General features: G+C 39.4%; 1 protein-coding gene and 1 long non-coding RNA gene across 4 annotated transcripts in view; one reads left to right on the forward strand and one right to left on the reverse strand.

Annotated features, from left to right (window-relative positions):
- Positions 1-16,551, forward strand: part of LOC139992028 (uncharacterized) — a 513,816-nt gene that overhangs the window by 27,899 nt on the left and 469,366 nt on the right. For all 3 annotated transcript variants that reach the window (XM_072012473.1, XM_074111956.1, XM_074111957.1), the window contains exon 3: positions 8,659-8,759. In XM_072012473.1, coding sequence (XP_071868574.1) covers positions 8,748-8,759 — 12 coding nt within the window. In that variant the 5' untranslated portion in view covers positions 8,659-8,747. The remainder of the gene's footprint in view (positions 1-8,658; positions 8,760-16,551) is intronic.
- Positions 1-16,551, reverse strand: part of LOC139992084 (uncharacterized) — a 125,393-nt gene that overhangs the window by 5,783 nt on the left and 103,059 nt on the right. The gene's annotated exons all lie outside the window — the stretch shown is intronic.

Consider the following 16,551-nt stretch of genomic DNA (forward strand, 5'->3'; position numbering starts at 1 on the left):
AGACTATTTTTACCTATAGAACAGTGTAACAAAATTGATGCAAAAGTAACGAACCGAGAAGAAAATCTTCTCAGTTCCTACGTTTTCTAAATGATAACGCAAAAACGAGCAAAAACCATCAGTCGGTCAAAAATTACCCTCGAATCGGGCCAAGTAATTCCACCTTGCCTCAATTATCACTTACACAATCGCCGAGTTCCATCACGACCAATTAGCATTCCGGGTGTGAAGTAAAAAAGCGTCGCTTCCGGAAAGAGAACCGAGAGAGAAGCAAGCGCAAGGGTTAAATCAATTTGCGCGATTCCCCGGCAACAATAAAATTCGTCGCGGTGTCGAATTTTAAAATTCAATTGCTGGTCGGGGCGCGGCGTGTAAAAAGCGCGGAGCAAAGACGAAGGAAAGAAGAAGGAGAAGAAAGGAAGAAAAATTGTAAAAGAGGAGAATAACGAAAGAGGAAGAGGATCAAGAGGACGAGCGGTGACAGAGCGCGGGAAAGCACCGGGATTTCGCCGGAAATATTTCCCGCCATTGGCATGCGGCCCGCGATTATTCGTATATTTCGAAAGACCGGTACAAATTGTTCCCGCTTCCGGCCCTAGCCGCGTATCCCTGTCTCCGCGACCGTTTAAAATTCCACGCGCGACCCTGCCCACCGCGATCCAGGATTTTGATTCTCGCCGTTCGACGCCGCTTAGCGCAAACCAATACGATCTTGCGCGCGTTCACGCTTATATTCTTCTTTTTGTTGGAGAATGTGTGCGCCAACGACGTCTCTACAGAGCCGCGTGTACGATCATCGTTCGCCCGCTTGCTTCCCTTTTCCTTCTTCAGTGTGTACTTACGTGATCGAATACGTAAGCAGCCGGCTTTCTCGTTCTTTTACCGCGAATTCCACGATTCGCTTCCACGCCACTCTACCCACCCTTTCGTACTCGCCTACCTGCTTCGATCCGCTCGATGGAAATCCAGATAGAATTCGAGTTATTTGCTGGGATATTTTAGTTGCGTCGGGGGGCGAGGGGTAACGTCTCGATCCACCGCCTCCCTCTACAGCTCCACTCGGCTTCCTCGGCACGACGTCGTCGTTTCCTTCTCGATTGGATTTCTGAGGAGCTTCTTCTTAGAGTACGCGTGACGCTAATAACGATGTCTGGCGAGATCGCTCAGCAGAGGATGATACGTTAATAGACGCGTTTTTGCGTTTGTTTGGTCGACGGACGATGGGCTTGCGTGACGAAGCTTTCGCAGATGGCGATAAGCAAGGAACGATAGAGGGAAGATGCTTTAAATTGAACTTTAACTTGCTGATGGGACGGTGATATTTCTTAGCGTACAACTGGACATTCTTTCAAGTTCTAGAATTGTTTGCAGCTTCGGAATTTTGTATTTCTTCTATTTCATTTTTTTTGGGAGTCTGTAGTGGAGATAAGTGGAATAAGATGACGTAAAATTAGAGGAGTGGTCGATTTAGAAATAATTATCCCTTTATCAAGATTGCCTGTGTCTGTGATGTCAAGTACAAAGGGCTCTACTTTCTACTGTACTCGTGGGTAATAAATTTTAATAATTGCATAATCTCATAGTTCTTTGAACACGGAACCAACTACTGGCTAATTGCAAGAATCGACGTAAGTATAATTCGACCATCTTCCGCGAAACGTAGTTCGCGTACGTTGCAAGAGCGCCGAGGGAAAATAATTGAAGGTAATTCATAAAATTGTCCCTCCGTTCAAAGGATAAATACACACGGTCCACGGGCGACTCGCCCAGTCGTTTAATTAAGTCTTCGCGGTGGAACAAGCTTAACGAATGTAAAAGACAGGGTAAATTCGTTCTGCCGTGAACCGCCACGCGGCAGTACGTCTTCCTCGCGAGAGATGTAATTTAATCGCACGATTAAAGCTCCGTGGGAGAAAGAGAGGTCTATAAAAGTGGCGGAGGTGTGGCAAGGGGTTGTGAACGTGAGGGGGTGGAAACGAGAGACGCGTCCCGACAGATAGAAATGGGACAACACCGGACGATTCTTTTGCGACGCGTATTTAAGACGTTTAAGCGTAAAAGCGCGGAGCACAGCCATTTTTCCTCGGTGAGATAGCGAATACTAGCGTCGTCGTTCTTCACCGTGAACGCATTCGAAACTAAGTCGGCAATCGTAGTTCGTTCCTCTTTTTGAATTTCTTTCGTTTTAATGATTTCTTTCGCGATTTGTTCTTTGTGAATTTTTGTTCGTTTTCTACGTGCTTTCCTTGTGTTATTTACGAAGCTTCTCTCAGTGACTCTCATTTATTTACCTCCTTCTGATTTTTCTTAAACTCATATAAATATTTTCAATATTTTCCCCGTACATGTATACGTATCTTGTTAATTAAAATTCCCTTTATCTTGCCACTGTAACTGGAGATTCAAGTTATTCATGAATTTATTATCATAATTATCGAATATTAAATAACATCTCCGTATTGTTCTACCGTCGCTATTCTCTTACCGTTCGCTAAAAAATTTGCATCGTTGAAGCTTCCAAAAAGTTGTCCATCCCTATCTTTCTTTATTATTGTAATTTTTAGTAGCGTAACAAGTATGCCGAAAAATGTGCAAATCTCGTACAAATTTCACCGTAAGTATCCTTACCCTTTCAAATTCTTCTCTATCGTGAAACCTCCAACGCCAACTTTCATTTTTCACAAATTCCATCTGAAAAATTAAATCTTTTCCTTTTCACCACAAAGCCTCTGCATAATATATACGATAAACCTGCACAAACTTTCACAATTCACAATCGTCGCAAACACCAGCGAACACTCGATACATCGTATGATCGATACGCGAAGCACGTTAATTCCGTATACTTTTTATCGCTTTTAACGAGATCTCGGCTATGATAATGATAATGAGACGATAATTGATAGCCACTTGAGCTCGCGCTGCATTATCGTTCCGTTATCGGTTCAGGTATTTCGCGGTCGGATAATTGAGTTTTTCGCGACGAGTTACGACGACGTTAAAGGCGTGAAAGCCCGCCAAGCTACGACGTAACACGGGAACGTCGATGGCCTGTTGCGTGTCTATCACTATGAAAGCGGTCATTCGCCGCGTACGAGACGCTAGTTTGCGCCACGGTAAAACTGTACTCTGCTAGAGCGGACGTGTTGCCGTGTTCGCGAAATTATGGCGCAGCCCGTTTGATGCTGCAAAAGTGTTCTTGTATACCGGCCACGACGGCAACTCGTTTCGAAACTGCGCTTTAGCGCCGACGAATGAATCTGATACGGGTTTTCGTGGTCGTTGCGCCATGATCGTTGATACTGACGAGCGAAATCGAGGTTAATGGTTCGCTTAAGTGTAATATTTTGGAATTTGCTAGCGATGCTCGTGGTATACGATGGTTTAGCAAATGTTGACGCGGTCATACTTGGTTAATTGTAAGCGAAACGGACGCTTTGTTTATTCCAAGTATTATAAATGTTAATGTAGTATAACGACTGGAAACAAAATGTGATGTTCTAGATTATGTTACAGATAAAATGTAATGCTTCGTATCAGTGTGTGAAAATTACTTTTCAATGTAAACACTCGATTGATTCTGATTGCTAGATTCTTTTCTTTGTTATATAAGTACGTAGATAAAATACTCTACTAAATGCCATTACTTTAAGAAATTGTTTGTCAGAAATACTGTTTGAAAATTATTAGATCGCTAGAATTTAATCTTAAAGTTAAGATAAATAATCTGCGGAAGACACAATGTTTACGTTAAAATAATATTCGGTGATATTTATTAAACAGAACTACAGAACCAAATGTATATAAGCGAGTGATATGGTATAATTAACAAAGTATGCAGGTAAAGAATTCATGGATTGTTGACAGTTGGCCAGTTACTCTCAGATTGACTGTAGATAGGGACCCATGATCCCTTAAATATTTTGAACCTTACTCTCTATACAGTAATAAGTACGACCCGTTTAAGTGTCCTGTTCAAATGCCTGTGTGGGTGTCATTGTATAAGAGTATTTGTGTCTATGCGTGTAATATCGTTGTATTCCAACATAGATATATGATCTATAGATTAATGTTATTCGAAAAATGAAGTAGTTTGATATCTATTGTTTGTTCGTTTAATAGCGAGCATACTTTTAACGACACGGTACAATATAAGAACGCGAAATTCTGCTTAAGCGGTCGATTATCGTATAAATATTGTAGGAGCGTGTCGCATCGAGTAAGATTAGAGCAAAGTACCAGAGAAAACGAGCAATTTGTAGCGAGCGTCTGAATAAAGGTTGATGCTGGTTATTTCCGATGAATCGGATATCGAATTGAAAAGAAGGAAGGCAGAATCGCAGAGTGGATTGGAACACTGTCGAATTTGTGAGAGATCCGCCGAAAGCTTTTCAGATTTGCATACTGCCGAATTTTATTGAATACATTACTCAACGACTGACAGATCTCTCTTCAAACTTATTGAAAGCAAACATTAGTATTAAAAGGGGAGAACGGATTTTATTAATAGCGAAGCTATACGAAAATCCTGTCTATATTTATCTTTTTATATGTTCATCGTCTTTCTGTATCCCATTATGGAATACTTGATACAACATAGATAGTTTATTTGATAAATAATTGCTCAGAGTATTGTACAAATTCCTTTTCGTTATCTTCTTTTATTTTAATATTTTTCACAACATTTTATTGATAATTTCGGAAACAATATTATGTTTTCTAACTGAAGAGTTCTCTAAGGAACGTCGTTTCTTCTATCGTTATTTTATTTTATCGTTTAGTTCGTTCTGTGAAAATACTTTTGATGCGTGCACATATCGCTTACATATTCCTTTTTTCTTTTTGAAAATAATACAAAGATCCTAACATTTAAACATATTTAGTGGATATAATTCTCACCGCAAGGCAGACCGTACGTGGGCAGCCGCACAATTGTTTCTAGTTACGATCGATTCTCCTAATGAGATTCTATACGAAAACTATGGCAACGTATTTCATTGCTGCGAGGCAAATTATACGATAACACACACAGAATCGCGATCTAGTTTCTCCTCTGATCAACGTATTCGAAATTAAGATATCAATTTCCTATGAAAGACCGAGCCTTGAACACTTAAGTCTAAAATAATATATTATATTACGAGAACCATCAACGAATTTAATAATTTAAACCAACAGAAACGTCGATATTTCTTATTATTAAATGTATCGTCCAGAATATACAAAAATATCCAATCATCCGAGTATTTCTTATTCAGTTCTCAAAGTATACTTCCTCTACAACTATCGACGCGGTAGAGTAAAACGATAAGTGTTTATCAAAGATAAATTTTTTCTACGCTTTACTTTTCACTCTTTTATCATTTTTCATAAAATATATCAAATAAAATATATCGCCAACTATATACAATATACCAAGCAACGGACTACCCATCAAAGTACCATTCAATCAGAGTCGCGGAAGAATCACACCCGCGGTGAACACTTACGACAATTCGACGGCAGTTAGGCGCATCCGAATCAATGGCACTCGGCCATTATCTTTCCTCTTCATCCATGCGAGGCGAGCCGCAGGGTACGCCCCGATAATTATAATCAGTCAGTAGGGGTCTGGCTAGGGGTTAGCGTGGATCGTCCAGGTCACTCAGGGGTTGATGTAACAAGAGCAAGACAGACAGAGAGAGAGAGAGAGAGAGAGAGGGAGAGAGGGAAAGGGTGAGAGAGAGGGAGAGAGACGTTCAGCTAACGACAGAAGGAGACAACTCGTGCGTCGTCTCTCCTCGCTACGACAGAGGGTGGACAGAGCATTTACATCATTTAATTTATGACCCTCTACGCTGCACCGACAACAAGCGCGAGAAGCCTGTGCCTCTGTAGATGTACGCGTAGTCGCGCGCGTGTAGACGTATACTCGCTGCCGGACACAGCATGGATCGCACACGGACGCATAGCCAGAATAAATTTGCATACGCATGTAACGGTGCACGGTTGCAGTCGTGGAAAGAGGGGAGAAAGGGGGTTCCTGCGGGGAAGAAGCAGAGTGGAACACCGATGCCCTCCCTCGAAATCGAACTCGCCGCGTTGGAGAACGCTGGGGTGAGAACGATCTCGATGTCGCGCGAATCGTACTGGCTGGATAATGCCGTGTCGACCGGTTGCGACTGCTCGCGCTGAAATACAGAGGATGCCTGAATGCGGAATGATTAGGTGATCCGCTGACTGTGAGCGCAGGGTGCTGTTGCGTGTGTATGTAGTCGACGCATAGTGAATGTTCATCGGAATTATTAGATTTATCGGAAGAAAGTTTGAATCTTTTTGGTGGATGATCGGAAAATTAATTTGGCCATCTCTAGACCTAAATACTGTTTTGCGAGCAGCAACGTTCATGCGAAATATTTGACTTGGGTATTAGTGGATCTGGAAGTTTGATTGGCCGTGAACAGTATATTAAGTTTTGACGAGGCAGGTAGAACTTCAGCTTGTACGCTGTAAGATCTACGGGAAGCCGCAACTTGGCGAAGTTACAGACAAATCGGATTTTAGGTTGCATGTTTTTAGTTAATACACGAGTCGATATTTACCTGTCTCAGCGTCTTATTTAAACAGCGATTAATTGCGTCTAACGATTTTCTCGTTAAATATTCACCGAGCAAACTGTTCTGTAACTTTATTGCAATGGCACGGTATTAAAGAATTGTTCAAATAAAATTACCTGCATGTTATATTAATTACCGACTGTTAATCGAACGAACGTATTATCTTTTTCAATCTCATCTTTTTCATTTTGTAATGAAACCGTGGTCTTTTGTGTCAGGAATCAATTCTTCGTTTGGAATTCGTTCTAGTACGTTTAATGCGACGATTAAGTCCGGCCACAAGCTAATAGTATTTTACGCGATTGAAGGTAAACAAAGTCCCCATATGACTTGTAATTTCGTTTCATCTACGAAAATTTGAAAATTGGAGGCTTGTATGGTGCTATCGAAAGATCATGTGAACAGTAAGCAGAATATCGGAAGCTGATACATTTTGTTGTGTGGCTGTATACTTCGTATTTGAAGTATACAATACTCGAAGAGAATCAATCATCGTAACATTTCATAGCAGCGGAATTTTAGGATAGAATTTTTCGTAATATAAAGGTATCATCGTTGATCGCAAATGTTTCGCCAAAAGTGTTATTCTGGATCGGTGAAAAGCGAGAGCAAGTTAAAATTCAATAAGCCCGATTTTTACGTGTGGCGAACGTGTTCAATTAAGACGCCAACGAACGAAGGATTAAAATTCGTGACCGTCCCATTTTCCGCCACGTCTTGGTGGCGCGACAGTTCGCTACCTTAGCGAACGAAGATGTAATTCTTTTAATTACTGGCTAGCTTAAAATACAGCCCCTTTTAAAGAGCGCGAGAAACGAAGGAACGCTGGTTACGCCAGGACAACGATAGCGAAGAAAGAGAACGAGAGAAAGAGCACTTTCGCGAGGCTTCAAATTAAAACGCGTAATTACGCTGGGCGAATTTAGCTGCAATTAGTTTACGATTGGCTTTCAACTTGCTCCTGGACCGCATTGCTATTCGAATTTCCGAAATTGACTTACCTCCCTGTGTAGCAACGACCGTGTAATACCTCATTTTCATTTTGAAAAACAGACGTCCTTGGTGGAAAAGGAGTTTAAGGATCGCTTGAAGATCGACGAAGATACGTTTCAAGGATGACACGAGTGATTCCTTTCGAAAGCGTAGACATGACACGCGTTTCTATCTGCTTTGCTATTTTTCTAACAATGGAGTTATGATTTACGAGTTGGAATAATTTTATTGTTTGTAATGGAAGATATTGATTTTCGGAAAATTGAGAAGGAATCTTTATATAATAAAAAGTATGGAGAGAAATAATATGTATTTCATATTTGTTTTAAGTAAATATTAATCATCCTGATAATTCACAACTATTAGATCGCCCGAAAAGTTTCTTTTTAAGAAAATAGTGAGTGCGCAACATTTTCCGTTTTATATTACTTTATCGAATTACGTATGATCCATTTTGTCCTATCAAAATAAAGATCACAACGTTTGACAGATTAGGTTTCATGTTTGTATAAAGATGCGTTGTTGTAAAAGACGTGTCTGTAAAAGAAAGACACTTTTCGGACAACTTAATATATAATTGTCATGACGTTTATGACATTAGTGGACGAATAATATTTGATATGACGACTGTTGTTTCAAGAAAGAAATTGTTGGAATACAACGATATTTCACGCATAAGCGTAAGTACCCTTACACAGGCACCCACACAGCATTTGAACAGGACACTTACACAGGTCATACTCATTACTCTACAGAGAGTGACGTTCAAAGTATTTAAGGAATCATGGGTTACTACCTAAGTCTAGTCTGAAAGTAATTGACCAACAATCAACAATTCTTGTATACGTTGTTAATTATATCACTCGCTTATATACATCAGGTTCTGTAGTTCTGTTTAATAAACATCACTGAATATTATTTCAACATAAACATTGTGTCTTCCAAAGATTGTTAATCTTAACTTCAAGATTAAATTCTAACAGAAATCTTTACGTCCCAAACAAACAATGGCTGTAATAGCATCGAACGATGGGATAAAGCGTGTTATAGGAATAAATTTCTGTTGCAGAATGTCCAAAGGCGGTACAGATTCCGGTTGGCTATGGCTCGCTTAGTGAAGCCTCAGATCCCGCCGTCCGAGCCGCCCCTCATCTCTCCATGGCAGCCACGGTAAGTAAATTGACGCTAAAACATTGTTAACCAGAGACCCTTCGTTGCTCCTTATGCAACGCTATGCCAACAGTCTGTCCGTCGACGAGTTTCCCCGTCTTGATCTTAATAAGTGGACGACAATAAAATTAGTTTCGTTAGCAGAGAATCTCGCGTGTCCCATGCGCGTGTCTTCCGTTTTCGACTAACGGCCATTCCTTTACCGCGTTTACCCTCGTCAACGCTTTTCTCGTCTGAGATTCCGATATCAAAGTTATCCATTTCTCCACGAATATTCTCTATCGCAACTTGTTTCCGATGTCACTCGATAGTGGAGAAAGATTTGTTTCTGCGAGTTTAAGTTGAGTTCATCCGTCGTTCTAAGGTAGAATTTAATAAATTTTCAAATACATTCGTACATTTCTTATTCTATTTTTAATAAATTCACATTTGTTTTAATAATAACTTTAAAAAATTATAAGTTTAAAATAAATTGACAATAAATAATACATTGAAATAGAATGAATATTTGGTATTATGATATGTATAAAATAATAGAGGAAGAATATATATCAAGTAATTAGTTTGAGATAGTTTGAGCAGATGGTTATTAATGTAAGTACAAAGTGTTTTAATAGTGGTGTAGTTTTACTTCGATATAAAATTCAATATATATTACTTTTTCTACTTTGCATATAAATAATAATGGCTAAAGCCGCGCTTTAACCTGCTATCTGGAAAGACGACTTAACTTGTCACAAAAATTGCCAATATTTTAGACACAGTGATTGATTTATTCGAAGATATTTATTCCTCAAAATGCAACCTTATATTTATATCCCAAATATAGAAAAGCTGTATACAATGTAACTAAACGTTGATCATTTTTATTAATAAAATTTTTAACTTCGTATCTGAAGCAGTTTATGATTATGGCACAATTTCGGTAATATATATCATCTTCGTATAATCATGTTCGTATAATTAACAATAATTCCAGGAATTTTATTGTTCACAAATTCTATAATCTTCGATAATTAAAGAATTATTTTATACTTTGAACTGTAGTCTAACGATCTTGAAATACATCATCATTGATCTTTCCCGTAAAACGTTACGATTTCGAGCATTGTCGCTGTATCCCCTTGGAGAATAACCCTTCCTCAATCTCGTAGTTTATACTCCGAGCCCCATCGGTCACTAGGCCCTAGAGGAAGGCCTGTTTGTCAGCGTGCACGTGCAGCAGCGCGTTACGATAGAGACAGGGGCACTTCGTTCTCCCTTCACGATGGACAAAGTCCAAAGTTTCAGACCGCCTCTTCCGGATATTCGTTCGTCGTATATCTCCAGCTTGGTCGGCCACGTACGTGCCTGCCTGGATCAAACAGGACGAACGTCGTTGCAACTAGGTGTTCACAGGGTGCAGGTTATTCTTGAATATCCGTTAAAAATAGAACCCATTTTTTTGAAATACGATTGAAATACGTGTATTTTTGCGAGAGTGGACACACGCCCTACAAGTTAAAAATATGTACGATTCTATGGATCGTTGTTGTACCTGTATCAGTATAATGGAATTAATTGCGATTAATTATGTATATCATTTTTGCCGTGTTACGAGGATTCGTTACATTAGCACCAGAATTTCTAATCTCTCATTTTCTCTTATACCAATCGTTTAAAATTTATTTTACTCTTCCACGAAAGCTCACAGCTCACGCACACCCTTCAATCCACTCTTTACACGTCATTTTTCTACAATCACCCAATTTGTAAATTTAAAATAACATACTATCCAAGGAATGGAACAAGTAGCACGCAGAATCTACCGCGAACAAATTAAAGCATCAAAATTAGAACTGTTCACCGTAAACCTACGAGTTAAACAAAAATACTAATTTTCTTTTCTATTCGCCCCAAGGAAAAATTTAATTACAGATACTCTTTCCGCAGAATCGTTCGTAAATATGTAACTCACGGTAGGATCTCTAAATGTTTTTATTGCTAAATATCCCTATTATCCTTATTGCTATAGCGGTAATCCATCTGCTCCGTTTCACCCCCACAAAAGAATTCTACTTACCAGCTCCTTTCCGTGTTTCCAGCAACGTTGATCGTTCCTGAATTGCAGTAAGGAGGGTAGAAGTTCGGTGATCGTCGGTCAGAGGGTGGCTGCTTGTTGCGAGGGAGCTAATTGGGTGGCTAGAGCACGCGAAGGGCTACGATATCGGCACGAACATCCATTTTGATCGTTGGCGGCCGCAGCCGCGCCATCAGACTTACCCCTATACTGGCTCTCGTAGATGTTCCATCGATGTATTGGCCGACCGTTTATCGCTAGTCGATAACACGCAACACGCACCTGCGCTGGAATTCTCGGCGACGCAAACTAGCGTGGCCGAGGTCGCTGTCGGTTTCCGTTGTTTTCGTGACATTACGGACTCATTATGGGGTGACTGTTTGATGTAGAGTTGATCGAGCGAAGGGATATATATAACGTCTGGGGTGTAAGAGCAGTGGAAGGAGAAATTAAGGGGCTGGTTAGGGTGGTTTGTTAGGTATGTTTGACGTGGTCGTATCTAGGGTGACTTTTCTGTAACATACAGGTGGTTGCTGTTTTCTTGGATTGGCGTATGGCTTCTTGAATGTCTACTTGTTCTTCTTGATTAGTTGGGGATTGTTACTGTAACTATTTAGGGGATTTTCTAGTTAAATACGAGGAGGACAATTAATTTTATATCGAAAGTATCAAGGTCTGTTTCGAATTGATCTAAGTTTGGCTGTGAAGTCTAGATTCTGAAGGGATTTCGCGAAAGCTCTACCACCATACACGTGTCCGATCGATTTAATCTATTTTCCCGATGCTTCCTCGAGTTTAGAGAGTGTTTAAAACTGATTGGAGAGCGGCCTCCATTAGACCGGTGAATAAATGTAAGGAAATGGGGATTCGAGTTGGTTAGGAATAGATTGTGACGTATTTTAGCTGCACTGATATAGTACAGGATGATAGAAAATTGTTAGATATACGGGCGTACAGTACAGCGTGTGTAATGTCGAACGCAGTAGTATATGTCTGATAAATCAGACACGTTTGTCTACTAAATCTTAAGCAAGTGTGATCCCTACATTATTTTGTTCCTTCAATGTTTTTTGAATTTTTTGTATGTAGGTATTGGTAAAATTTACAAAATCTTCGAAAGTTTTAATCAAAATTGGTTATTGTTTTTATACAATAGTTGATTTTCCAAGGTTCCATCTTCCATTTAACAGAGTAATTCCACCATATACGCTGTATTCCATTGTATGGTTCTGTAAATTTCAATTACCGCTATTACTTCAAGCAATAAGTACAAAAATGATTCGCAAGAGTCGTATGCCTGCGAAGGAAGATACAGTAGCAATAACTTCTTGTTAGGAGATAAGGATCAGTCTTGATTCCTTAAGTAGGATGTCCAATGCTTCATAATCAAATTCATTTCGTTGTTTGAACGGAAAATCGTGCACTGTGAAAAATGTGTATTCTATTATACAACACTGTGAACATTCCATTTAAAAAATCACGCTTCATCTCTAGATTTCCACCTACAAAAACACTGTTGCTACTACATTGTGCCTCTCGTCTATCCTTCGAGAAGAAGCAAAGATTATATGCATAGATCAATGATTATCACGAACAGCATAAAGGGTCAGGTGGCATTAAGCGACGAGTTAAAGTGTCGAAAATTAAGGTAGGTAAATCTATATCTTGCATCGCCTTTCCTCTTGACGTCGGTAACGCCTGTCTCGAAGGAGACGTGCTTCCAATTGCAGGGTAAACCAAACCTGACGTTTCCATGCCGCTGGTTTTCATTAAGAAGCCAAACTGCAACCACACGTAACAGACTAGCCGTGTTTAGCATTCAGCTCCGCTCCTGTTCGACGCCCACCCCTCTAAGCGCCAGCTTCTCACCCCTCTATCGACCTTCTGCCAACCTTCCATCCATAATAAAATATTACGCACGCCGATTATACGCGTAATTGCCGGCCTAGTCTATCGGAGAGTGTTCCATCAGTTTTGCGATCGATCACGTTACAGCACGGTAATTAGTAATTAATATTTTTCCATGTCCTGATAGAGGATCAGATATTTAGGAAATTGCTTTATAACAGTAGAGCAACAGATTGTAAGTCGATTAAATATGTTATTTTAAATGTAACTCGATATATTAGAATCAAATTTCAACGTGTATATATATATATATGTTTATATTAATAATTATATATTAATATTAATATAGTTATATCAATAATTAAAAGTTGCTATTCGCGTTTAATATCAATATCTAAAAAATACTGCAAAATAAAAAATTCCCTTGTACATGAAAACGAAGTTATTCGACTAGCCGAACATTTCGATTATCCAAACAGGGTATGCCATAATTAATTAGAACAATCAAGGTTCTGTTGTATTTTAGTTCCCTTGTTTACATCGCATACGACGAATTTCTAGCGTATAAGTCCTTTTAGCGGAAAATTAAATTCTTCGTAAATTAAAGAATAAACTTCATCCAATATTTGTGTAAATGAACATTTTTCATTATCCTGATGTCTAGTATCGTCCAAAAAATTCTACATATTCATAAACATCCTGTTGAAAATATCACGGATCGAGTTGCCGACTTATATACCATTATATATGTACATCGACAAGCATCAAATCAGACGTATTTCTTTCTTTTTTTTTTCCTATTTATTGTTCAAACATTTTCCATTTCGTCGCATAAAATTCTAATTCCGTCCTAATATTTCTCCAATTGTTACCAGTGGTGCTTTTATTGAAAAATCTGAAAAAATGTCATTCCTTTTCTCCCAATAATGTCCCATATAGCAACCGAACGATGCTCACGTGAAAAAGCATTTTTGCGCTTGAAAACGAATCATTAATTTCGCAATTTTTCCGCCTAACCATTGCAACCTCGACGAAGCAACTTTTTTTCTTTTATTACCGAGCAAAGAAGTTGACCCTCTTTCCTTACAGCATCTCAACGTTTTTTGCACGCGTGTGCCGTCAAAGTGAATCGATTAATTAAGCACCGACGTGCATGCTTCTTTCACGAGCACCGGCTCGGTAATCATTTCCGTCTTGAAAATTCATTCATTTTACCAGGTAAAACGTCCGATGTTAAAATATCATCTAACTTCCATGGGGTTTTCGTCGATTAAAAGATCCATCGAATATACCGCGACCTTTGCCCTCATCTCGTTAACTTGTCTATTTAATCATTTTCGATCCAGTATCGGTTTTTCCACCCTCTTTCAGAAGGAGGTCTACTCAGGAGGGTTGAGAAGAACCATAGCGACAGAGTCGAAGGACAGACATGTAAGAAGAAAGGGGAAACAGCTTTGTATTCGAGTCCATAACAATGCCAGTGATGCAAAGAGTTGCTCCCCTCCGAACGATAGTCAAACTGGTCCGACTATAGGCTGTAGTTTATTGGTTTTTTATGATTCCACTTTGAAAACAACAGCGCTTAACCTACAACTGTGAACACCGGGGTTTCAAATATTTGGTTCTTGTGGAAAGGTTTCGACATTTTTTCCCCCTTCCCGAGTTCTGTTATCTTTTCAGGGTTGGAAGATTAGTTTTTCTTTTAATTGTAAGAATAACTGAGATTATGGATTATTATTATTTTATAATTGCTAGTTTTTATTCATTTATAAGAAAACTTCAGACTTTCTAGAGATTTTAATATTCTTCGCTTTTGTATATCGATCGTCGTTATCGTCATTTTTTAATTTTCTGATTTATATGAGATTTAGTGACTTTTATCGATGCTACTCGAACGATACAGGAGACAAAAATGTATGTAACGTTGTTTAATTAAATATAAATCATAGAAAAATTTGTCTCTTAATCTTTTGCTTTCTCAGATCGTTCACGGACCAAAGACAGCGAGCACTCCGTGTAATTAGAATTAATTCGATCGCGTCGAGCAACGATGATTTCAGATCTTTTTCTCCTTTCTCTGGCTTCGTTTCGTTTTCCATCCAGCATTTCCGGGGCGAGCGTGCACTCGGTTTCAAGTTCGTACTTTCGAGCCAATCCAAGAGCGGTCTAGAGTTCTCAGACCCGTAAATCCTTTAAGTGTCTCCCCGCTTTTACCACTCAACCCCTGGAGTGTAGATAACAGAGTGAGGAGGAGTAAAGCGAAGTACTTACTTGTGCAGTTGTGCCATTTTTCTTTGCGCGCGTCTGCCCGCTATTTTTTATGCGCACCTCTCGCAAGTAATATCGCGACCGACGCGCAAACAAATATTCTTTGGCACGCGATACACAAGTATCGACCATCCGCATCTTGCTCACTCTCTACATACCACGCGTTAAATAAAAATTTGTTCGTTTCGTAGACCCGTTCTTCGTTATGCGCGCGCCACGTTTCGTATTATCGCGTTTCGCGAAAAAGGAAGCAATCTTTCGCTAATAATTGCGCGCTGAGTGTAAAAAATACTTTGAGATTTAATTCGAGGAACAGCGTAAGGTTGAAAAATCCTCGCCTTTGTATCTTAGAGTATACCGTAGTTAAAGGCTTCTTTCTATTAAACCCGAAATAACTGCTCGCAAAATTTTTACGCTATAATTTTGCCATTTCTTTTTTTTTTTTTTTTTAGAAATTAATGTATTAATTGTGTGTATTTGTTCGTTGGTAATACGTATATATAAAGGAAGAAGAAACTAAAATATATTTATCTCTCTTTTTGATTGAGAGGTCGCTAGCTAACAAACTAAACTTCTAATTTCCACTCGTAGAAAGCTAACGAGGTCTAATCCAGGATATTTGCTAGCGGAGAGAAAAAGGCGAGTTCGAACGTCGATTCAGCTGGCTACCCATTAAAGAACGAAAAAAAAAAGGTCGAACTCCAGAAACAAAATCGATCGCTGGTAGCAAAACATGACTCGAGCACCGATCTCGGCCACGTGATCCGAAAAATCCGTGGCGAAAGGAGAAACCCTCGAAAACTGGCAAATTAGTTCGACCGGATTCCCTGGATTCTCGACTCGAACTCAAGATGAAACTCCGTCCAATCGTTACGGTATCTCTTTCCGAAGGGAATCAAAGCAAAGAGATAAAAGGAAACGTCAGAAGGTGAAAAAAATTCCCGTTTAAAATATCCGTCCATCCGTTCGTCGATCTCATCGACACGGGTGTACAGGGTGTCTCAATAATCAGGTACAATTTGCAATTGGCTGCTGCTGGATGGAAAAAAAAAAACGAGTTGAAAATGAGGTTTCGTTTTCGAGAAAATGAAGCTTCAGTCTGTCAGATATATGTGAACTTGGCTAATTCCTAACCAGATAAGAGCAGACAATCGACTGAAACCTCACACTTGAAAATAAGTTGAAACCGTAGAAGAAGAATTTCTCACTTGAAGTCTCGTCTTTTAGACAATCGAATTTGCAAATTTGTCGACTATCTACGAATCGAATTAATTCTACACAAATTTTGTTCCACAGCTTTCGTTTATTTTCTTATTTGGAATAACCAGCTGTCCATTGTTTATTCGTCCAAGATTAGCCAAATTTACATATACTTAACAAACTCGTCGTATGAAGCAATTTCATTTCTACTTGCGTTTTCACGTGAAAACCACCCTCTTGCTGATTGCATCAAAATTACTAGAGACACCCTGTATGAACATTCGTCTGTATACGACGGATTTTCTACGCGAGCACCGATTAACCGAGTTGCGAAGGGTTGAAAAGGGTTTCTCCGGTGGTCGAATCGCGAAACGATCAGCGAGGCAAAGCGAGGAGCGGCGACAAGAAGAAGCGAAG

The sequence above is a fragment of the Bombus fervidus genome, chromosome 11 (assembly GCF_041682495.2).
Source record: "Bombus fervidus isolate BK054 chromosome 11, iyBomFerv1, whole genome shotgun sequence".
In the NCBI taxonomy this organism is placed as follows: domain Eukaryota; kingdom Metazoa; phylum Arthropoda; class Insecta; order Hymenoptera; family Apidae; genus Bombus; species Bombus fervidus.